Here is a 25,058-nt window from a genome sequence, read left to right as displayed (position 1 = left end):
TGAATGTCCCACCGATACCTCAAACTAAACATGCTCAAAACAGAACTCATCTTCCCACCCAAACTCTGTCCCCACCCTGCCTTTTCCATCACTGTAGACAATACCACTACCCTCCCTGTTTTACAACTCCATAATCTTGGCATTATCCTTGACGCATCTCATACAATCCACATATTTAACTTGTCATCATCAATGGTATTAGAACATTTACTGAGTGCAGAGCACTGTACTAACCAACCACTTGGGAGAGTACAACAGAACAGAGTTGATAGACACAGTCCCTGCGCTATCACCCAATCCTACTCATTCTACCTTCACAACAGTACTAAAAATCCACCCTTTCCTCTCCATCCAAACTGCTAATATGCTGCTCCCAGCACGTATGAGAAGCAGCATGGCACAGTAGATAGACACAGGCCTGGGAGTCAGAAGGGAACATGTACTAACTTTGTTGTATAGTATTCTCCCATGTGCTTAGTAGAATGCTCTGCACACAGTAAGTGCTCAATAAATACCACTGATTGTCCATTTTCCCCTCTAGACTGTACGCTCACTGTGGGCAGGGAATGTGTCCTTTTATTGTACTCCCCCAAGAGCTTAGCACAGTGCTTTGCACACAGTAAGTGCTCAGTAAATATGATCGAATGAATGGACTGATAATCTTTCCCCATGTACAGAAAGCTCTACCAACATCAGACGTCACTGGCTTTAAAGCAGTCCATCACCTTGCCCCCTCCTACCTCACCTCGCTTCTCTCCCGCTACAACTCAGCCCACCCATTTCACTCCTCTAGTGCTAATCTTCTCACTGTGCCTCCATCGTTCCTGTCTCACCACCAACACCTAGCCCATGTCCTACCTCTGGCCTGGAATGCCCTCCCTCCTCAAATCTGATGACAATTACTCTCCCCTCTTCATAATAATAATAATAATGTTGGTATTTGTTAAGCGCTTACTATGTGCAGAGCACTGTTCTAAGCGCTGGGGTAGACATAGGGGAATCAGGTTGTCCCACGTGGGGCTCACAGTCTTCATCCCTATTTTACAGATGAGGGAACTGAGGCACAGAGAAGTTAAGTGACTTGCCCACAGTCACACAGCTGACAAGTGGCAGAGCTGGGATTCGAACTCATGACCTCTGACTCCCAAGCCTGGGCTCTTTCCACTGAGCCACGCTGCTTCTCAGGCTCTTCAGACAGAGCCTTATTGAAGGCACATCTCCTTCGGCTCTCCATCACCTTGCCCCTTCCTACCTCTCCTACCTTCTCTCTTTCTACCGCCCACCCCGCACGCTCCGCTCCTCCGCCGCCCACCTCCTCACCGTCCCTCGGTCTCGCCTATCCCGCCGTCGACCCCCGGGTCACGTCCTCCCGCGGTCCTGGAACGCCCTCCCTCCTCGCCTCCGCCAAACTGATTCTCTTTCCCTCTTCAAAACCCTACTTAAAACTCACCTCCTCCAAGAGGCCTTCCCAGACTGAGCTCCTCTTCCCCCTCTACTCCCTCTGCCATCCCCCCTTTACCTCTCCGCAGCTAAAGCCTCATTTTCCCCTTTTCCCTCTGCTCCTCCACCTCTCCCTTCCCATCCCCACAGCACTGTACTCGTCCGCTCAACTGTATATATTTTCGTTACCCTATTTATTTTGTTAATGAATTGTACATCGCCTCGATTCTATTTAGTTGCCATTGTTTTTACGAGATGTTCTTCCCCGACGCTGTTTATTGCCCTTGTTCTCGCCTGTCCGTCTCCCCCGATTAGACCGTAAGCCCGTCAAACGGCAGGGACTGTCTCTATCTGTTGCCGACTTGTTCATCCCAAGCGCTTAGTACAGTGCTCTGCACATAGTAAGCGCTCAATAAATACTATTGAATGAATGAATGAATTCCTATGTTATAAGATCATAACACCCATGTTATAGGAGACCTGGGTGTAAAATGCACATTAAATATCTAGCTCTCTAACCACTCATTCAGAGTCTGTTTTTTGGGCTCCTCCTCTGTCTCATACCTTCTGAAAGTAAGGGCTCCTCAAGACTCAGTTCTGGGTCCCCTTCTATTCTTCCCAAACTAAGCCCCACTTTTCCTCAACTCCCACTCCCTTCTGTGTCTCCCTGACTTGCTCCCTTTGCTCTTTCCCAACCCTCCCAGCCCCACAGCACTTATGTACATATCTGTCATTTTATTTGTATTGATGTCTGTCTCACTGACTCTAGATTCTAATTTCATTGTGGGCAGGGAATGTCACTGTTTATTGTTGCATTGTACTTTCCCAAGTGCTTAGTACAGTGCTCTGCACATAGTAAGTGCTCAATAAACATGACTGAATGATTCTGGGGGTGGGCCCTTCATAACCCATATGGGTAGGGATTGTCTCTATCTGTTGCTGGACTGTACTTTCCAAATGCTTAGTATAGTGCTCTGCACACAGTAAGCACTTAATAAATACGATTGAATGAATAAATGAATAACCCTACAGTACCTCTTGGTTCTTAGTGTCCCAAGGCACTTAAAGTTCCCTGGATGTACCAGGTCTGCCAAAGGCTCAGGGTAGCATTAGGGACTCGCTTCACACTACTACCAACTTCTAGAAAACTATTTCTCCTCCCTCCCCCAGGGAAGGAGACCTCCCAGTGCCACCCACATTCCCTCATGGTCTTCCAGTGCTTTAGTGACAGAGGGCTTGAGGAATCAACTCACTATATTCTCTTGCAATTTGGCCCTGGGGCAGCCAGGTGCTAGGGAACATAAAATACTTTTGACAATTCTGTGATTGAAGTAAACCTATGCTTGCTTTAATGAGAGAATGGGGGATGGTGTATTGAGTAGATGTTTTTGCCTAGATTGTGCTAAGAAGTGCATTTGTGTACATACAAAGAGAGATTTTAGATCAATATAAAACTATTCTGCGAGTAATTTCAAATGTCTGTTATATTTCCTTTGCCAAAGATGTTCTCGATGAATTAAAAGCACAAGCAATGGTAAGAGAACTGCAAATTTAAAAAAAAGAACAGAATGTATACGTATGGGGGGGGGACGAGGGGAGAACACCGAGAGAGAGAAATAAAATGGATATAAGTATAGGAAAATCTGCTTGGAATGATTCACATAGCACTCTGACCACTTATTTGAACTACTCAGACAATGCTTCCCTATTATTAGTCCCACAATGGATAGACAGCACCATCATAAATTATAGCAAAAGTTAACTATGAAATTTTCAGCTATGATACTTTTTACAAGGAACTTTGCAAAAGCAATGGAAGACTGAAAACAAATTTTAATTTCGAAAACAAATGGTCAAGTTTGCATTAACTGTGAGCCTCACGTGGGACAACCTGATTACTCTGTATCTCCCCCAGCGCTTAGAACAGTGCTCTGCACATAGTAAGCACTTAAATACCAACAATATTATTATATCTGGGTAAATGAATACCTCTACGCATATGTTTCTCACTATATCAATCAGCCACAGATGTCAGATGGAGGAAGAGAGGAAGATGGGGAGAAAACAGAAGTAGTGCCACAGAGAAAGGTCATTACTGAAGAAGTACCTAAGTCCAAGGATTTAAATATATTCTTGCCAACAAGAGAAGTCAAAAAAGTACCAAATCCTACAGGAAAAAAAAAGTCTCATTTATTTTGAGTTTGTATAAAACCAATTTTCTCTGATGTGGATACTTACAAACATTTCTTTCATTCACCACAAATTTAGTTATGACATTTCCAGAAAGACGTAGTGCACTTATTGTTATTTCATACTCAGCGGATGAAGGAGCTGGAAGTTCGATTCTTGTTTTCTCTGTCCGATTACATGGGTAGAAGCTGAAACAAAGTAAATATTTAAATCTGCATTAAAGCTTTAAAAGCTATTACTTCTCTAAGTAGGCTTTATTAGATTCCCAAGAACAGATATTTAATGTGCATTTTACACCCAGGTCTCCTATAACATGGGGGTTATGATCTTACAGGACACTGCATTAAGGAAAACTCGCACTGAAATATTCCATGACAGACACCACACGGACATATACAGCCATTTCTTCCAAAGCCACTCTGTGCTTTATCTTGACATGATGCCATCTTTCTGGAGTTCTAGCAAGTTCTGTCCAAAGCATACACTAAAAATAAACACTTTGGTAAAACTTGACATAACAGTATAACAGTACGTGTTTGCTGTATTTGGTTAAATGGCAAAGTTTACACCAAATCTATGAAAATTGTGTTTCTCAATTTTAAAAAAACCCAAGTTGAAATATTGGTAGAGGCCACAGCCAATTTATGTTTTATTTAGGGTACTATAGCATTGGCTGAAGTCACAATAACAACAAGAAATCTAATTCAGCCCCATGATAAAACACCTGGACAGCTCTCTCACTTTCAGATTTAGATTTCAATTTCCCACAACATGAAATTTTTTAAAAGTGAGAATTAATGTCTTGGTGGTTACAATTAAGCATTCTGAGAGAACTTTTGACATTTTGATCACAGAATAATATGTAAGCTTAAGCCTTTAAATTTGGAAACCAATATCAGTAAACATTAACAATGCTTCAGAGATCTACTTCAGAGACTCACCCTGGAGACATGGGTATTTCAAGATGTCACCTTGAGCAAAAAGAGCACTAAACACAGGGTCTTGAGAGATGGTCCAAGAGAGGTCCCTTTCCCAAGATGAAGATTGATAATGGGGGAATTCGAACACCGTTTGGACAGGGAAAGCATGAAAAAATACCCAGAACAAGGGGACAGAGCCACATCTTCAAGTAGCCATGAAACTATTTAAAATCCTGTGGCTGGAGTATGCGGGTCACATATTTCCAAATCTTGATTTAGGAGAACAAGTTGCAGGAGAGGTGGGGGGTGGAGGTAAGGGCATATGGAGCAAGGGGAAAGGGAGGGAAGAGAGGGAAATCTTATCCTCTCTATCCCACCCTAATTTGCAGACATGCCTCAGCTGCTCAGGAAGACCGCAGAAAAACACTACATGTGGCTGTCATATGAGTGTCTCAATAGGGTACAGGTTCTTTCTTCCCCTATACTTTTCACCCCGATGACTTCCTACCCAGAATGAGGGAAGATGAAGAATCCCTTGCCAGTAGAAAGAAACTAAGACATCCCACTTTCTACCCTGCAGTCGAGGTACAAAGAACAGAAAAAGAAGCATGGCCTACTGGATAAAAAGCACAGGACTGGGAATCAGAAGGTCCTGGGTTCTCATCTGCCACTTGTCTGCTGTGTGACCTTGAGCAAGTCACTTCACTTCTCCGTGACTCAGTTCCCTCAACTGTAAAATGGGGATTAAGACTGTGAGCCTCATGTGGGACATGGACTAAGTCCAACTTGATTAGCTTATATCTACCCTAGATATAAGGATAGATGCTACACAGTAAGGGCTTAAATATCATTAAGGGAAAAAAAAAGGGTTCTCACTCCAAGTTTAAGCCTCTGGTGGCCATTCTTGTGCTCGTGTTCTATATTTCTGAATAGCAAGCAACGCTATGCCCCCCTCCCCATTTGCTACTGATCATGTTTATATTTAACTTCTGTCTCCACCGTGCTCTCTCCTATTCTAAATTTTCGTGTCCTTCTGTACAATATTCCAACCATCAGCATATTTACTTCTCCTGCCTCCCTTTATGTCCCTCACCTTCTCCTTTCCAGCAATTTGAGATGGCTAAACAAAGTACAGACCCTTTGAAGCATGAATTATAGACTTGGCTTTTCAACCTATGGGGGTTGGGGGGAGAGGGATCCATATTACCTGTTTTCAGTGCAAACTTCATAAGTAGTGACAAAATCTGTACTAGAGGAGGCTTTCCAGGAACAGTCCCATGCCTTCAAGTTATGTGTTACGCACTTCAAATCATGAGGAGCTCCTGAAGACAAAAGTCATGGTGCATGTTTTATTACTTTAATAGAGTATAAAAAGACACTTCTGACTATATTCATCTATATAAGGAGCCTGTCTAGCCTGTCCCTACAAAAGCCTTCTTATTTATATTTTGTGGTTTCCTAGGTATGGAACGGAAACAGGATGACAATCTTTTTTCTATCCCTCTCCCCGACTCAGTCTGGCTTTCAGGAAGTTACCAAACTGGAGGGGAAGATGGAAAAGGGCAAGGGAATTTTAATTAATCATCCTTTCGGGTCTGTCGTGTTCTCTCTCTCTCCATAACATTTTGGAGCAGAACAGGGAGGGGGCATTGTATTGCAATGTGGAACCATTATAAAGCATGTTGTTTATTTGTTCAGTCTTTCTTCACTGGTCTAAGTTTTGTTTGGTTTATACATTTCATACACACAAACACACACCCACGTGTATGTGTGTGTATATATATATGTGTATATATATATATATATATATATATATATATATGTATATAGCCGAGGGAGAAGAGTCACATCTCTCACATCTAATACCACCTCAGAAAATTCTAAAAATGTTCAGTCACTCAAAACCCTTATGTAGTAACCCATACACTATACTCTTCAAGCATTTACTTCTTACCCATCTATCCATTCTCTTTCTATCAATTCATGCCTGTGTCCCCTATTAGATTTCAAACTCTTTGAGGGCGGGGATTATATATTTTACCACTATTATTCTTTCCATAAATGCTTAGTACATTGTTCCACATACTAGTATTTGAGTATCTACTGTGTGAGTCAGTTTGAGGCCAAATAACATGACACTGTAGTACAGCAGCACTTATTGAATTCCCACATGGTGTGGTACACTACACTTGAGAAGTAAAGAACAAAGAAGTTACACATTCTCTGTTCACAAGGATTTTATATACTAAAGAGGGAGTCTAAAAATATTTATAAGTAAAACAGTTAAAATAAATGAGTATATGTGTATACCTGAGTGTTGGGATGATGAAGAAGTACGGGTTTTAAGTAAGTTTATAAGCACTAGAGATGGTTGACGGCAAGATGTGTCTCAAGGTGATGAGAGAGCAAATTGAGAAAAGTTTGAGGAAGTGGGATTTGAATGCGAGGAGAGCCTTGGTTTGTCTGATGTGGGGAGGAAAGTAGTTCCAAGCCAGGGGAACTGCATAAGGGAGCAAGGTAACAGATGGAAGAATCGAGAATGAGGTACGGGCTTAAGAGAAAGGAAGTTACTGAGGTGGGGAATAGTGGGTAAAGGGGTAAAACAGATCAGAATAATGTGCATGTAAGTTACAGGTATGGATACACTGTTGTTTAAGTAATGACAGGCAAATTTGTGAAGCATTTTTTTTAAATGGCATTTGTTAAGCGCTTACTGTACTAAGCTCTGGGGTAGATTCAACCTAAATCAGGTTGGACACAATTCATGCCCCATATGGAGTTCACAGGCTCCATTCCCATTTTAAAGATGAGGTGACAGAACATTCCATATTTTTTCTCTAGACTGAAAAACAGGCAGCAGAGGACTTCCCCCTCCCCATCCAGGGCCCCTCTCCTCCCTCGTCCCAGCATGCAGAATGAAGAAACAGCGGCAATTTCAGGTCCAGCTGCATCTCCAACCTTGCAATGCAAAGACAGGCGCCTCAGATCACCAGGGCCCCCCACCATGAATTATTCCAGTTGATCAGGTATTTATTGGGTGCTTACTGTGTGCACAGCACTGTACTAAGCACTTGGGAGAGTACAATACAACAAAGTTCACTCATATTTATTGAGTGTTTACTGTGTGCAGAGTAGGCAGAAAGACTCCCTCTCCACAATAGAGGGGAGATAGATATCAACAAATAAGTAATGGATATGCATGTAAGTGTTGTGGGGTGAATATCAAGGGCTTAAAGGGTACTAATTCAAGTGTATGTCAGGTAGCATGGCACAATTGATGGAGCATGGGCCTGGGGATCAGAAGGTCATGGGTTCTAATCTCGACTCTGCCACTTGTCTGCTGTGTGACCTTGGGCAAGTCACTTCACTTCTCTGTGCCTCAGTTCCCTCATCTGCAAAATGGGGCTTAAGACCGTGAGCCCTATGCGGGACAGGGACTATGTCCAACCCTATTATATCTATCCCAGCGCTTAGAAGAGTGCCTGATACATAGTAAGCGCTTAACAAATACCTATAAAAAATTTTTAAAAATTAAAAAAAATAACAGACAATGTAGGAGGGAGAGCAAGTAGGGGAAAAGAGGGCTAAATGAAAGTCTTCTTGGACATACGATTTGAATAAGGGTTTGAAGGTGGAGAGAGTGGTCATTTGGCATTTATGGAGGGGAAGGGAGTTCCAGGTCTGAGGGAGGATGTGGGAAAAGCGTTGGCAGTGAGATAGAGATCAAGGTACAGTGAACAAGGTGGTATAAGAGGAGTAAAGTGTGCAAGCTGGGCTGTAGAAGGAAATCAGGAAGGTACAGTAGGAGAGGGTGAGCTGATTGAGTGCTTTAAAGCTGACGGGACAGAGTACAGAGAGAGGAGGCAGGTGGGTCAGTGAGGAAGCCGATGCAGGAGTAAAGGTGGAAAATGATAGATGCTTGGATCAGTGTAGTAGCAGTTAGAATGGATAGGGTGGATTTTAACAATGCTGTGAAGTCAAACTGACAGGATTTGGTGACAGTTGAATATGGGGGTTGAAAGGGATGAGTCAAGAATTATGCCAAGGTCATGGGCTTGTGAGATGAGGACATTAAAGATACAATCTATAGTGATGGGAAAGACAGAATTTGGGTGGGAAGGAAAGGGGTTCTATTTTGAACATGTGAAGTTTCAGGGGTGAGCGGGACTGCCAGCTAGAGGTGCCCTGGAGGCAGGATGTAATGCCTGAAGGCAGGCTGCAGGGGAGAGGTCAATTTGAGAATCATCTGCATAAAGATGGTAGTTGGAGCCATGGGAGTTAATGAGTTCTCCAAGGGAGTAGTTCTAGATGAAGAATAGATGGGCACCTGGAACTGAGCTTCAAGGGATGCCCAGTCAGAGGCCGGGAGGCAGAAAAGGAGACTGCAAAAAGATTGAGAAGGAGGGATCAGAGTCGAGAGGGTACAGCAAGAACCCTTCTAAACTTTTAGAATACTGGGATGACCATGACTGACTGCTAGACTCTGAATAATCGTGCACGACCACTGAGAGCATAAGACTGGTCCTTTAGCCACCGTGTTTTGCAGCTCTCGTTATATTTGCCTTGCTCTTTATGTTCATTCATTCTTAATTTGTATTTATTGAGCACCTACGGTGTGCAGAGCACTAAGTGACTAGGAGAGTACAACAGACTAATTCCCTGCCCACAGTGAGTTTACAGTCTACATGGGGGGAGACAGGTATCAATACAAATATATTACAGATAAGTACATGAGTGCTGTGGGGCTGGGAAGCGGGGGAAGAACCAGGGGATCAAGTCAGGGTGACGCAGAAGGGAGTGGGAAAAGAGGAAATTTGTTGACCAACAGTACTTTCCAAGTGCTGAGTAGAGTGTTCTGCACACAGTAAGGGCTCAATAAATACAATTGAATGAATGAATGAAAAAGAAAGAAGAGGCTTAGTCTGGGAAGGCTTCTTGCAATTCCATGTTCATCATCTTTCCTTATATGTCTACTACCAACCCTTTTCGCCTTATTCTTAGATTTTAAGCACCTTCGGGCTAGGAACTGGATCTAATTCAATGTTTTCCAGCACTTAGAATAGCACCTTGAACAACAGTAGACTGTGAGCATCTTGTGGGCAGGGATTCTGTTTACCAATTCGGTCATATTATACTTTCCCAAGTACTAAGAATAGTGCGCTGCACAGAATAAGCATTCAAATACCATTGATTGATATTAGACACTCAAAATTCTGAGTGAAAAGTCGATTTCAAATTAAGGAAACTGGAATTTTAATCACTTTAATGAACACTAAAACAAATTTTCTGTATACATAAGTGATCAAAAAAAGGAAATAGTTTATTTGACACACTTACCTTGATTCTGGCTATGTACCTGACTTGTTAAACATAAAAGAATTATTGACAAGAGCCATTGGTAACTTGAATTATTCCACATTTTTTATCAGTCCGTCACAAAGAGAAATGTTCTTCACAAACGGGTCAGTCCTAAAACGCAAAGACATATGAAACTTTATTTTTGAAACTACCTCCAATAATTTAGAAAAATAACCTATGAAAAAAATCAGGTGCACGTGTTTACATGGAGAAGAGCATATATTTACCACAGATTAACATGATACAATGACAGAATTTAACATATTGCTGTGGAATATATGGGAAGCTAGAAATCAAGTCAATCTTGTTTCACATTCAGCCATGCCATTAAAAATAATTTTAGCTCCTGATTTAATTAACGTCTTTTAAGTCATCCAACCCTGATTATTCTGGCGATAAAAATTGTACATGGAAGAAAATCAACATTAAGGGCCATTAACTTTTCCTCTCACTCCCCAACCTTGGTAACTGTCCCAGAGAAGCAGCATGGCTCAGTGGAAAGAGCCTGGGCTTGGGAGTCATAGCTCATGGGTTCGAATCCCAGCTCCAACGCTTGTCAGCTGTGTGACCTTGGGCAAGTCACTTAACTTCTCCATGCCTCAGTTACCTCATCTGTAAAATGGGGATTAAGATTGTGAGCCTCATGTGGGACAACCTGATGACCCTGCATCTCCCCCAGCGCTTAGAACAGTGCTCTGCACATAGTAAGCGCTTAACAAATACCAACATTATTATTATTATTATGATAAATATTTTTTCTTGGTATTTCATTCACTTTAGGCAACAAAACTAGCCCAACTACTTTCACTGTTGATTTAGGTTATAATTTCTGTTTTCAGAACCTTATGCTGGTCTTTGATTATGCACTTGGTTATCAAGCAAATAAATTTATTGGGCACTTACTGAATGCACTATGTACCCCTTAGGCACTTTGATACTCACCCCAGCCCCACAGCACTTACCTAAATATTCTTATATTTACATCTTAACATCTGCGTCCCCCGTAGACTGTAAGCTCCTTTTGGGCAGGGCTCACATCCACCAATCTGTTATATTGTACCTCTCAAGTATTTAGTACAGTGCTCTACACACAGTAAGCGCTCAATAAATACTACTGAAGTACAGTTTCTAAGAGGATAGGAAATTAAGTCACATTTGTCATTTTCCTAAAGAGAGTTCGGGACAGCAAAGCAACCTTGATTCTATTTATTTGCTATTGTTTTAATGAGATGTTCGTCCCCTTGATTCTATTTACTTCTATTGTTCTTGTCTGTCCGTCTCCCCCGATTAGACTGTAAGCCCCTCAAAGGGCAGGGACTGTATCTGTTACCGATTTGTACATTCCAAGCGCTTAGTACAGTGCTCTGCACATAGTAAGCGCTCAATAAATACTACTGAATGAATATAAGTACATCCTTCAAACTGTTACAATATATAATACTGTATATATTTATCCGTGAGGAAAACATGGCATAGGTTATAGATACGTTCCTGAAAAACAAAACGTTATGCCAAGCATACTGCAGAGTCAAATTCTCCACAGACTTCTTATTTCAAAATGCTGTATCTGAAACTATGTCACAGGTATAGGCCTGTTCAATCTATTCTACACAGGCTTGTGACCGTGTCGAGGAACCTAGGAGCTTGTTTCAGAATGCACTGAAATTGGGAACACTTCAACATACAGAGGCAGTGTGGCCTACTGGAAAGTGCATGGGAATCAGTCAGGAGACCCAGGTTCTAGTCCCAGATCTGCCACTGGCCCGCTGCAGGACCAATCTCTGGCCTCAGTTTCCTATCTCTGAAATGGGGATTAAAAAATAGATTGGGAGACCTATGTGGGACAGGGACTGTCTGATCAGAAAACTTTGTAGGCACTCCAGCACTTCATAATTATAATAATAATAATAATGTTGGTATTTGTTAAGCGCTTACTATGTGCAGAGCACTGTTCTAAGCGCTGGGGGAGATACAAGGTAATCAGGTTGCCCCACGTGAGGCTCACAGTCTTCATCCCCATTTTCCAGATGAGGAAACTGAGGCACAGAGAAGTTAAGTGACTTGCCCAGTCACATAGCTGACAAGTGGCAGAGCTGGGATTCGAACCCATAAGCTCTGACTCCCAAGCTCGGGCTCTTGCCACTGAGCCATGCACAAGCCTTTGATAAACACCATAAGGGAGAAGCTAAGAATTTCATCTGTCTGTCATCCAAAAGTCTATAGATGCTGAGAACTGTGCTCTTGAAGCACATAAACTAGATGACATATGGGTGACTATCAAGTGTTTCATGTACAGTAATGAGGACTGACAGCAAAAATAAAGAGGGTGACAACACTACGGGCATAAAGCTGCCTGCCACATCTATATAGTTGTGAGATTTGCAACCAACTTGCATGCGAAACGGAATCAGCGTCACCAGTGAAGGATATTCGACATGAAGGGGCAAAATAGTTCCATGACTTCATTGCAGGTTGACCAGGTTAGAGGTAAATAAATATTAAATGCCCAAAGGGTACAGATCCAAGTGTACAGAAAGCGTGTCTTACCTAACTGTATATACCCCAGCCCTTGGTTAAATGCCACAATTATTATTATTACTTTTAGGAGACAACCATAACCACACAACAATCAGAAGCGTTGACTGCTCTCCTTAAACGGCATTCAACTGAGGTAGATTTAAAAATAGACACAGAAAAACCATTAGCATTTGCATCTAGTGTGGAATGAATGGATTGGTGGTTGTACATCTTTTTAGCTACACCTGTCCACATGGCTAGACCCTCACTCCAGGAGTTTGATTTTAAGAAAATCGACTGCTACTCTGAATATCCTGCACACCAAGCAATCTTGGTGGATCCCTCCAGAAGAAGCAATTTAGGGTGGTTAAGTCCTCTGCTTTGGGTTTGCAGCTTCCCTGGAGCCTTTCCATAAAATCTGCAAGTCTGATAAGCAAACAGCCTCTGACTGAGGCTGTTCTGTTAATAGGATTAGCCAAAAGGGCTCGCCCTCTAGTTGCCTCTGAAAAAGTTATCCTAAACTAATCAGTAGACAATCCTGCCTTAATAACTGAATCCAAACAATGCCAAGTATCATTCTCTAAACCTTCTGAATCTCTTCACTTGCTGTGCGACTGTAGATGATTAGCTAGTTAACATGTTTTATTTTTACTTCGTGCTGTGGCTGTGGTGGGTAATGAATTGGCAGCAACTCTCCTCCCAAACCCCACCCCAGCATATGGGCCAAGTCAATCAAGGGTATATACTGAGCACTGTATTACGTACTTGGAAGAAGACCATACAGTTGGTAGACACAATCCCTGACCACAGAGAGTTTCTGATCTAGTGGAAGGTGGTGGGGAGAGAAAAAACAAAATAAATTACTGATCGGGGAAGTAACATAATATAAGGATTTGTACATAAGTGCTCTAGTGGTAGGATGGATATTAAAGTGTTTGGAGGTGTGAATGCAAATACACAGGTGATATAGAAAGCTCCTTGTGGACAGAGAACGTCACTGTTTATTGTTGTATTGTACTTTCCCAAGAGCTTAATACAGTGCTGTGCACACAGTAAGCGCTCAATAAATACGACTGAATGAATCAAAAGAAGGGAGAAAGCGGTGATCAGCACTTAACAAATACCATAAAAAAGTCTTTGTAGCATTTTATGGAAGTAGCAAGGAGTAGTGGATAGAGCATGGGCCTGTGACTCAGAGGGTCATGGGTTCTAATCTCAGCTCTGCCACTGGTCTGTGTGGCCTTGGGCAAGTCACTTCACCTCTCTGTGCTTCAGTTACCTCTTCTGGAAAATGGAGATTAAGACTGTGAGCCCCATGTGGGACAGGGACTGTGCCCAACCCAATTTGCTTGTGTCCACCCCAATGCTTAATACAGTTCCTGGTACATAGTAGGCACTTAACAAATACCATAATTATTGTTATAGCAGAGGTTAGTCAGAGCAGGCTTCCTAGAGGAGGTAGTAGTGGTTTTAGTAGGGTTTTGAAAATGGGGAGAGTGGTGGTCTGTTGGATACGAAAGGGGGAGGGAGTGAGGAAGGGATTGACTGTAAGAAAAGTGAGGCACAGGAAATAGATTAGTGTTATGAGAGCAAAGCGAGTGGGCTGGGTTGTAGTGGGAGGAAAAGGATCTGATTGGGTTCTTAAAAGCTGATAGTAAGGAGTTTGTGCTTGTTGTGGAGACGAATAGGTAATCATTGGAGTGTTTAAAATGCACAGAATAACTTTCTAGAGAAATGGGAAATGGATTAAAGAGGTGAGAAAAGGAAAAGGGTGTGTGTGTAGCACCTGGTCCCTGTGTCTCCTTTGCCAACTGTCCCTCTGGAATGTCTGCTCAAGCTAAAGGAATTATTTGTGATCAGTGACTCTTGGCCATAATAGGTTTTTGGTTTGTGGCTCTTCATGAGGCTTGGCCACCCCTGAATTATGCAAATCACTCTCCTTTCCTTTTGCCAGATTTAAAACAAACAAAAAAGCTTGTATTTAAACATGAAACAATGCTGGACAATGAAAGTATTAAGAAAAATCACGATAGAGACATCATTCAAGTATATCCAAACTTCCAGTCACGGGGACTCAAAAGGTAGAGTTGGGTCAGAGATGGCTTTTAGAGGAGGGGTGATGGGAATATTATTATGCAACGTTCCAATTGCCCAGGACCTTCTTGAGCAAATTCTCCTTGGACCAAAAACCAGCCCAACTGTGTTCTACAGGAACAAGGTCAGCAGCTGTAGTTACAGGCTTACCTAAAAAAACTACGACTAAGAGGCAAAAGTTAAAAAATCCTACACCATATTGTCTGGGTAAATAGCGACTTGAGGCTCGAATGATGTTTCTCAAATTATCATCATATATCCAATAAAGGAAGGAAGAAACCAGATTTGAAGAGCTCCTTTGTGGTAACAAATGCAAATTGTGAGTTATATAAAGTGTCTGAGGTGTCCAATTTCATCTTTCTACCTTTCTGGGAAAAAGCATGGGACTTGGGAATCAAGAGACCTGGGTTCTAATTTCAGTTCTGCCATTTGCCTGCTGGGGACTGCAGTTTTCTCATTTATAAAGTGAAAAGTTGGTTCTCCCTTCCACAGGCTGAGACAAGAGTTGTCGTCTGGTTACCTTTTACCTAACCCAGTGCTTATATACTTAGTGCTTAATGAAATCATTATTTAAGGTGGTTGTAGAGTCAAGCAATCAAGAGAGGGGTTGCTCTCTGACCTACGGCTTTGATGAAGATCAGGTACCATGAAGTGTGTGTTCTGGTCAATTTTGAGAAGATGATCTTGACAGTGTTACTGTTTCCTCTTCCTTAGAAGTAATATGTTGGTATTTGTATTTGTTAAGTGCTTACTATGTGCCGAGCACTGTTCTAAGCGCTGGGGTAGACATAGGGGAATCAGGTTGTCCCACGTGGGGCTCACAGTCTTAATCCCCATTTTACAGATGAGGGAACTGAGGCACAGAGAAGTTAAGTGACTTGCCCACAGTCACACAGCCGACAAGTGGCAGAGCTGGGATTCGTTCCGTCCCCTCCACTCTACCGAGACTGCTCTCTCTAAGGTCACCCATGACCTCCTTCTTGCCAAATCCAATGGCTCCTACTCCATTCTGATCCTCCTTGACCTCTCTGCTGCCTTTGACACTGTCGACCATCCCCTCCTCCTCCATACCTTATCTCACCTTGGCTTCACGGACTCTGTCTTCTCCCGGTTCTCCTCTTACCTCTCTGGCCGATCATTCTTGGTCTCCTACGCCGGAGCCTCCTCCCCCTCCCATCCTTTAACTGTTGGAGTTCCTCAAGGGTCAGTTCTTGGCCCTCTTCTGTTCTCCATTTACACTCACTCCCTCGGTGAACTCATCCGCTCTCACGGCTTTGACTACCATCTCTACGCAGATGACACGCAGATCTACATCTCCGCCCCCGTCCTCTCCCCCTCCCTTCGGGCTCGCATCCCCTCCCGCCTCCGGGACGTCTCCACCTGGATGTCGGCCCGCCACCTAAAACTCAACATGAGCGAGACTGAGCTCCTCATCTTCCCTCCCAAACCCGGTCCTCTCCCAGACTTCCCTATCACCGTGGATGGCGCGACCATCCTTCCCGTCCCGCAGGCCCGCAATCTCGGTGTCATCCTTGACTCGTCCCTCTCGTTCACCCCACACATCCTATCCGTTACCGAGACCTGCCGGTTTCACCTCTACAATATCGCCAAGATCCGCCCTTTCCTCTCCACCCGAACGGCTACCTTACTATTACGGGCTCTCGTTATATCCCGGCTAGACTACCGTGTCGGCCTTCTCTCTGACCTCCCTTCCTCCTCTCTCGCCCCGCTCCGGTCTATTCTTCACTCTGCTGCCCGGCTCATCTTCCCGCAGAAACGATCTGGGCCTGTCACTCCCCTTCTTAAACAACTCCAGTGGTCGCCTATCGACCTCCGCTCCAAACAAAAACTCCTCACTCTAGGCTTCGAGGCTCTCCATCACCTTGCCCCTTCCTACCTCTCCTCCCTTCTCTCTTTCTACCGCCCACCCCGCACGCTCCGCTCCTCCGCCGCCCACCTCCTCACCGTCCCTCGGTCTCGCCTATCCCGCCGTCGACCCCCGGGTCACGTCCTCCCGCGGTCCCGGAACGCCCTCCCTCCTCACCTCCGCCAAACTGATTCTCTTTCCCTCTTCAAAACCTTACTTAAAAATCACCTCCTCCAAGAGGCGTTCCCAGACCGAGCTCCTCTTCCCCCTCTACTCCCTCTGCCATCCCCCCTTTACCTCTCCGCAGCTAAAGCCTCATTTTCCCCTTTTCCCTCTGCTCCTCCACCTCTCCCTTCCCATCCCCACAGCACTGTACTCGTCCGCTCAACTGTATATACTTTCGTTACCCTATTTATTTTGTTAATGAATTGTACATCGCCTCGATTCTATTTAGTTGCCATTGTTTTTACGAGATGTTCTTCCCCTTGACGCTGTTTAGTGCCACTGTTCTTGTCTGTCCGTCTCCCCCGATTAGACTGTAAGCCCATCAAACGGCAGGGACTGTCTCTATCTGTTGCCGACTTGTTCATCCCAAGCGCTTTGTACAGTGCTCTGCACATAGTAGGCGCTCAATAAATACTATTGAATGAATGAATGAAGCCTGACTCCAAAGCCTGTGCTCTTTCCACTGAGCCACGCTGCTTCTCCAAGTAAAAGTTGGAGAATATTCCAAGTAAGTGTATGTCAAAGTTCCCGCCCCAATCCCAACTGTGTATTAGGCAACCAGGGAAGAGAGGAAAATGGAGATTGAATGCATATTTAAATGCTCCCTTTTGTGTCAGCAGCCACCCTTCTTAGAGCTCTGCCATACTAGGAAATCTTCCAAAAAATAAAAATAAAATAAGGTTTGGGGTAGTGTTCCCCAAACTTTAGTCAACTCTGCTGGGCTAAGGTCAGAGAAGAGTCCCAAGGTCCAAGCTATGCACCCTGCTCCTCAGAAAGTAACGCAGTCAGAGAAATACGGGGAAGAAAAAATCAACATAAGATCCCAGAAGCAGAGCTTGGGACTGACACCCTTCTCCTAAGCAGTGGCGAAGTTAGGAAGAGCGAGAAAAACGCTTGGCAAATGCTGAATATATCCAAGAGACTACAGTAAAGCCCTTTATACAAGGAGTGAATTTCCCCTTTGATCACATGCTGAGGAGAAAGGAGGAAAATTAGGCCAGCCCACAGAACAGAAAGGTAGTTTCTGAACTGAAATGAACTAAAACAACGGGAACAGAAGGATAGGAAATGCTGGTACTGGATGAGGAAACCCCATTAATTTTTTTCTTTTTATTTTTTAAAGTGAGACAAAGAAAAAGTGGAAAGGATACATACAATAAGTTAGTGGTGTCACTGGAATGGAAAAAAACGACAAAACAGGGATTCCCCTGAATGAAACAGAAACATTAAAAAAAAGAGAACAAAACTAAGAAGATTTTCTTACTGATGATCCAGGAGAAGTACAAAAAATGCCTCCTATTGATCAAACTTAATAATAGCAACTGTGTTATTTATCTAGCACTTACTATGTGCCAAGAACTGTAGAAAGAGCTAGGGAAACCACAGGATAATGAAGCTGGATCCAGTTCCTGTCGCACATGCAGCTCGCAGTCTAAACAGGTGACAGAGCAGGTAATGAATCCCCACTTTACAGATGAGAGGTCCAGGGAAGTTGGCAGTTCATCATATTTAATGAGCACTTACTGGGTACTGTCCTAAGCGCTTGGGAAAGTACAATATAACAATAAACACACACATTCCCTGCCTAAGAGTTTACAGTCTGACTTGCCCAAGGGGACAATACAGGGAAATGGCAGAGCCAGCATTCGAAAGAAGAAAAAGATATAGTATATGTTAAGCGCTTACTGTGTGTCATGCACTGTACGTGTGGAAAGAGCACAGGCTTGGGAGTCAGAGGTCATGGGTTCTAATCCCGGATCTGCCACTTGTCAGCTGGGTGACTTTGGGCAAGTCACTTAACTTCTCTGTGCCTCATTTCCCTCTTCTGTAAAATGGGGATTAAGACTGTGAGCCCCACGTGGGACAACCTGATTACCTTGCATCCCTACCCAGAGCTTAGAATAGTGCTTGACACATAGTAAGTGCTTAATAAATACCATTATCATCATTATTATTATTTTTACCAAGCACTGGGGTAGATACAAGCAAATCGGGTTTGACAGTCCCTATCCCTCATAGGGCTCGCAGTTTTAATCCCCATTTTACAGACGAGGTAACAGACACAGAGAAGTGAAGCGACATGCCCGAGGCCATACAGCAGGGAAGTGGCAAAGCATGATTAGAACCCAGGTCCTCTGACTCCCAGGCCTGTGTTCTTTCCACTAGGTGATGCTGCTTCACTGTATTGGACAGCAGTGTAAGCTTTTAAAATTTTATAGGTTTTCCCTTTTCCCCTGTTTAATAACGACGGTATTTATTGGGCACTTACTATGAGCAAGCACTTTCTAAGTGTAGGGTCAGATACAAGATACAATGGATCGATGGTACAAGTACTTGTCCAGGCTTTTGCTGGCAGACAGAGAATGATCGTATGGTGCTTTTAAAAAATATGAATCTCTCCCTTAAAAGAAATTTGGTTCTTTGGAAGAGTTTACAGCAAAATCTTGATTAAAAAGAAGTCATTAAACTGAAAATACTACCTGGATTGAAAAAGCTGTTTAGGAGAAATAGAGCAAAGGCCATTATGTTTTCAATTTCACTATGGTTGAATATTTAATTTCTAAAGTGGCTACTGTGTTTACAACATCACTCTAACCAGGAAAGGTTATAATTAATTTTGGGGAAGCAAGGCATCTTATAAGGTAGGGTGAGACAGAACAAATGCAAGGAGGAGGGGCTGCTGCAGCAAGCAGATTTGCTCTTTAAGCATCATCCTTTTCCCCTACTTCTAGTCTCAAACCAATGGTCTCTGAAGTTTTTTTTATGGTATTTGTTAGACACTATGTGCCAAGCACTGTACTAGATACAAAATAATCGGGTCAGATTATAAAATCTGTCCAATGTGTCCCTGCCCGACATTGGGGCTCATAGTCAAAATATGAGGGAGGACAGGTATTGAATCCCCATTTTACAGAGGAGGAAACTGAGGCACAGAGACATTAAGTGACTTGTCCAAGGTCACCCACAGGCAAGTGGCAGGGCCAGGATTAGAACACAGGTCCTCTGATTCCCAGGGCCTGGGCTCTTTTCCTCTGAAGTGGGTGGCTTGTCCATCCACTCTAGGAATGGACTCAGTGGGGGAGGAGGATATCTTTTATGGCATTAAGGCATTTCTCGATGTTGATTAACAGTTCCTGTTGACCCCCACCACAGAAGCTAAATGGTTCCACCACAGGAAAGATAAATTTTATGAAGAGAGCAAAATGAGACTTCCAGGGGTTTCCCCTGTTGCTGCCAGTGAAAGCAAGCTCTAAGAGCTGTAGTGAAACTTCCAATCCTTAACTTTATATATCCTATTCCAAGTAATTTTAGACATGGCAAGTATTCAGCCTCTTTACAAGTTTGCACATTACTCAACCGCTTCTCACTGTACTTGAAAAAGATACCTAATAAGGTTAAAAATTGAACTACGTAAAATTTACAGGGTAATGAGCACTATAACAATGTGAAATACTTTAGAAATTCTCATACACAGAGTATCGAGGCAGTACAAGTTTAGATAGCTCTGGCTGCATATTCACCACACAGTTAGCCAACAAAATCGTATCACCTTACAGGCACTTCGGCCCATCAATCCAGAGATGTTGAAAAAAAGCTAAGCAAGTGGGAGAAGAAATGTAAAGTCTAAGTGGGAGACTAGGTTTTTTGTAGGCAGCGATCACACAGACCAACTCTGCTAATAACCTTAGGCCTGGGAGTCGGAAAGACCTGGGTTCTAGTCTCCATTCCGCCACTTGTCTCCTTTGTGACTTTGGACAAGTCATTTAACTTGTACATACCCCAGCATTTAGTGCAGTGCCTGGCAAATAGTAAGCGCTTAAATTACCATTAGAGAAAAACAAAAGAAACCCTCAACGTATCATACCATCCCGATGTGCTTAGTACAATGTTCTGCACACGGTAAGCACTCAATAAATACTACTAATTAGTTGATTTAGCAAGTCAATGCCCAAATTCTATCTACCAAGTCTAGATTGTGAGTCTCATTAAAGAAGGGGCAGGATGAAGAAGGTTAAGAGCAATTCATTCATTCAATCATATTTCTTGAGTGCTTACTGTGTGCAGAGCATTGTTCAGAGGGATGCAAAGCACAGGTGTAGGAGTTACTCAGGCTGCAGTGCAGAGAGTGCTCTGTCTCTAGAAAGCATGTGCTCACTAAGAGAAATGGGAGCTGATTGCTCACAGAGTACATTTAGGTGGAAATGCGGTTTCCAGAAATTCCAAAATAGTCACTAACCTAAGTATTGAGCCCTGCGGTCTACAAAGACATGGAAGCATCCCAAACTCGGCCAGTGAATCACCAAGGACCAAGTGCATAGTTTAGGAAGGGAAAGGTGCCCACTGGCGAATAATAAAACTGGGAGGGTGGGTTGAGAAGTCAGGGGAAGTTTATCAACCATATTTATTGGCACTTTCTATGTGCAGAGCACTGTACTAAGCACTCAGGAGAGTAAAATGTAACAGATTTAGCATATACGCTCCCTGCCCACAGTGAGCTTACAGTCTAGAGGGAGAGAAGTTGATCATCAGGCCTATGGGTTTAGGGAATAGAGGAGCCTAATTTTCAAAATAATGCCACCCTAAGATAAACGGTGATCCCAACAAGAGCCACCATAGTTTTTCAAGAGAATCACGCTCAATTCTGTAGCTCCAAGAAGCGCCATTAAGAAACGCTGGTTTGGAGGCCAATCATTTAACTCAATCTTTTGTCCCAAGCACTTAGTACAGTGTTCTGCACATAGTAAGCCGATTGACTGATTGACAGTCAAAGCACAAAAAAGAACCATCCCTAAGGACTGGAGGAGAGAATGCGGCAAGCAGCAGGACATTGCTGCTTGTGCGTTCTCTGCTCCCTGGGGACCTCATAAATCCAGAGAGAAGCGGTGTTTGAGCACCCACTTGGTACAGTGCATTCCTCTGGACTCTTGGGAAGCTCAGAATCAAGTAGTGACATTCCCTAATAATCAGCAGCCTACACGAATCGTGGAAAAAAGTATTTATCATTAAATAATTGAATACACATTTGACTAATTTTTTTTTTTAAATCAGGATGCTGAAGAAGCGTGGCTTAATGGGAAGGGCACAGACTTGGGAGTCAGAGGTTGTGGGTTCTAATTCCCAGCTCCGTCACTTGTCAGCTGTGTGACTTCGGGCAAGTCACTTCACTTCTCTGTGCCTCAGTTACCTCATCTGTAAAATGGGGATGAAGACTGTGAGCCCTACGTGGAACAACCTGATTACCTTGTATCTACCCCAGCACTTAGAACAGTGCTTGGCACAAGTAAGCGCTTAACAAATACCAAATTATTATTATTCTTTGTGCCTCAGTTACCTCTTCTGTAAAATGGGGATTGAGACTGTGAGCCCCACGTGGGACAACCTGATTAGCTTGTATGTACGTCAGCGTTTGGAATAGTGCTTGGCACATAGTAAGCGCTTAACAAATACCATTATTATTATTATAAGTTTAAATGTTGGTATTTGTTAAGCGCTTACTATGTGCAGAGCACTGTACTAAGCGCAGGGGGAAATACAGGGTCATCAAGTTGTCACTCGTGAGGCTCACAGTCTTCATCCCCATTTTACAGATGAGGGAACTGAGGCACAGAGAAGTGAAGTGACTTACTCACAGTCACACAGCTGCCAAGTGGCAGAGCCGGGATTCGAACCCATGACCTCTGACTCCAAAGCCCGGGCCCTTTCCACTGAGCCACGCTGCTTCTCAATAATTATGGCATTTGTTCAGCACTTACTATGTGTAAAGCACTGTTCTAAGCGCTGGGGAGAATACAGGCTGATCAGGTTGTCCCACGTGGGGCTCACAGTCTTCATTCCCATTTTACAGATGAGGTAACTGAGGCACAGCGAAGTTAAGTGACTTGTCCAAAGTCACACAGCTGAGAAGCGGCTGAACTGGGATTTGAACCCATGACCTCTGACTCCCAAGCCAGTGCTCTTTCCACTGAGCCACGCTGCTTCTCTAACGCTGGGCGAGATACAAGGCGATCAGGTTGTCCCAGTGGTGCTCACAGTCTCCGTTCCCATTTTACAGATGAGATAACTGAGGCACAGAGAAGTGAAGAGACTTGCCCAAAATCACACAGCCGACAAGTGGCAGAGCCGAGATTAGAATCCATGAGCTCTGACTCCCAAGCCCGTGCTCTTTCCACTGAGCCACACTGCTTCTCTAATAGTTTGTAGGTGCTAGAGATGGCTGATGGATTGAAACAGCTTGAGGGGACGGGAAACTCATCTGGAAAGGCTGGTTAGAGGAAATGGGTTTTTTTTAGGAGGGCCCCAAGTATGGAGAGAGTTGTGATCTATTGGATTTAAGAAAAGGAGGACCAGTTGGAGGTAACCTCCAAAGGAATGGCGGGAGATACGCAGGAGAGGATAACACCCCTTAGGTGTCACTTCCCGGCAGTTTATGGGATTTGTAAGCTTCTTTTGTGTTGCTGCCAGTTTGTTCCATTCGCAATAACCAGGAGTGAAATCACACAATCTAGAACCCAACCACACTAAATAAGTAGAAAGCCACAGGAAATAAATGAATACAAACAAAATAGTATAGGGAAAGAGTACCTTTAACTAAAAATATTCACATCTTTGTATGACCCTTTCAGATACGCTGAACTAATTTTTGCACACCCAAAAATTTTTTAAAATTAAATTATACTATACCCTTAAATACTTTTTTCTTTAATATTTTTTAAATTGATGCACTAAGGCAGTGATCATTTCCTGCCCCTTTAAGAAAAAAATGAAAACTAGAGGGAAGCTTATTTAAGAATTAGGATAGAGGAAATTTTTAATATCTTGGAAAAAAATCAAGGCATTTGTCATGGATTTCTTGAAACTGAATTTCTTTGCGGTAATGTCCTAAATGACTTTCTTATAAAATTATATTGGAAAATTGAAATTTAAAAGTGCTAGGGAAATTGAGTAGACTTCTCTTTGTGGATTTGAAAAAAACTTCTTTGGCTATATTTATCCAAAGTCCACTGCTGAAAGAAACTTGGCTTAAAAAAAAATCTGTCCAATTGTATTGTCAGCAGAAAGAGATCGAGGGCCCCCCTCAAAAAAGTCTGAGAATCACTGCACTGGCTTCTGTTGCCTAGTGAGAGTCCGGACCGCCTATTAAACAATGCAGTGTGTGCACACAAACACTCCGCAAGGTCTATAAATACACACAAAAAATATGTCCTTTGTTTTCAAAGATAATGTTACTGATTGCAAGGCCCCATCCACGCATGGAGTGTGGCTGAAGACTTGCGATCAACATTCTCTTCCATATTAATAGTGTGTTCATGCCTGTTTGCACTATAAAAGGGCTGTCATTTTAACCGTGGATATCCCAATCTTCACTAACCCTTCACTCAAAGAAAGCAATCTGACACCCCCTTAGTCCACTTTCTCCCTCCTCCTCCCACCCCCGCAATGGTATTTGTTAAGCCCTCGGTACGTGTCAGGCACTATTCTAAGCGTTGGAGTAGATGCAAGCTAATCAGGTTGACACAGTCCATGTCTCACACAGGGCTCAGTCTTAATCCCCATTTTACAGATGAGGTGACTGAGGCACAGAAAAGATAAGTGACTTGCCCAAGGTCACGCAGCAGACATGTGGCTGAGCTGGGGTTAGAACCCACGTCCTTCTGACTCCCAGGCCCGGGCTCTAACCATCAGGCACAATGCTTCTCCACTGTAGGGCCACACTGCTCATCAATCAGTCGATCAATATTTATTGAACACTTACTGTGTGCTGGTGTACACGTTCCCTACCCATAACGAGTTTACAGTCTAGAGGGCCAGACATGAATATGTCTCCTATAATATATAATTTCACTGTTTCTCTAGGTCTTTAAGATCTCTAAACTAGTTTTTGCAATTAACTTAGATGCTTAAGACATTTTCCTCAGATTTCTATCTTCGCTGACACCTATACCTGAGAAAAACAATAATAGACCTAATTCCTTAAAGAAAAAATAAAAGAATACTTCATTGTTGTAATTTTACAAGCACCCTTTTCTCTGGTACCTGATTACCAGTAACAGATGCTCCCTAGATTCACTTTTTACCAAAAACAGGAAGCAATACTTCACTGTGGATTGAGACTGATAGAGAGACTTAAATAGATATGAGTTTCACCCACTGCCCTTCATCCAGACTTTTCTACCAGAAGGTGGTAGTAAAGTAAATGCTATAAATGTGCTTGATAGAAGGTGCGGCACTCTAAGAATTATACTATTTACGATAAAAAGAATTGAAATACCACGGAATTTACTTTTATTGAATGGTGTATTTAATCTGAAATGGTGTTCGGCAGCCTACTTTATATACATTGTCACAAATCTTACAGAGACAGTTTCCAGAATTCCACTTAAATATTATTCTGAGCCAGAAACACATTTCTGGGAAACCAAAATTGTCAGCTTTAAAGATGAGTCAAG

The 25,058-nt window shown here is 43.0% G+C and overlaps 1 protein-coding gene across 1 annotated transcript in view; it reads right to left on the bottom strand.

Annotated features, from left to right (window-relative positions):
* Nucleotides 1-25,058, bottom strand: part of LIFR (LIF receptor subunit alpha) — an 82,075-nt gene that overhangs the window by 41,944 nt on the left and 15,073 nt on the right. The window contains exons 2-4 of the mRNA XM_029059207.2: nt 9,888-10,019; nt 5,758-5,872; nt 3,679-3,818 (exon numbers count right to left, since the gene is read on the bottom strand). Of these exons, the coding sequence (XP_028915040.1) occupies nt 3,679-3,818; nt 5,758-5,872; nt 9,888-9,969 (337 nt within the window). The 5' untranslated portion in view covers nt 9,970-10,019. The remainder of the gene's footprint in view (nt 1-3,678; nt 3,819-5,757; nt 5,873-9,887; nt 10,020-25,058) is intronic.

Source organism: Ornithorhynchus anatinus, chromosome 3 (genome assembly GCF_004115215.2).
Source record: "Ornithorhynchus anatinus isolate Pmale09 chromosome 3, mOrnAna1.pri.v4, whole genome shotgun sequence".
Taxonomy (NCBI): Eukaryota; Metazoa; Chordata; class Mammalia; order Monotremata; family Ornithorhynchidae; genus Ornithorhynchus; species Ornithorhynchus anatinus.
Note: the sequence above shows the minus strand (reverse complement) of the source record. Positions and strands in the feature narration are given on the sequence as shown.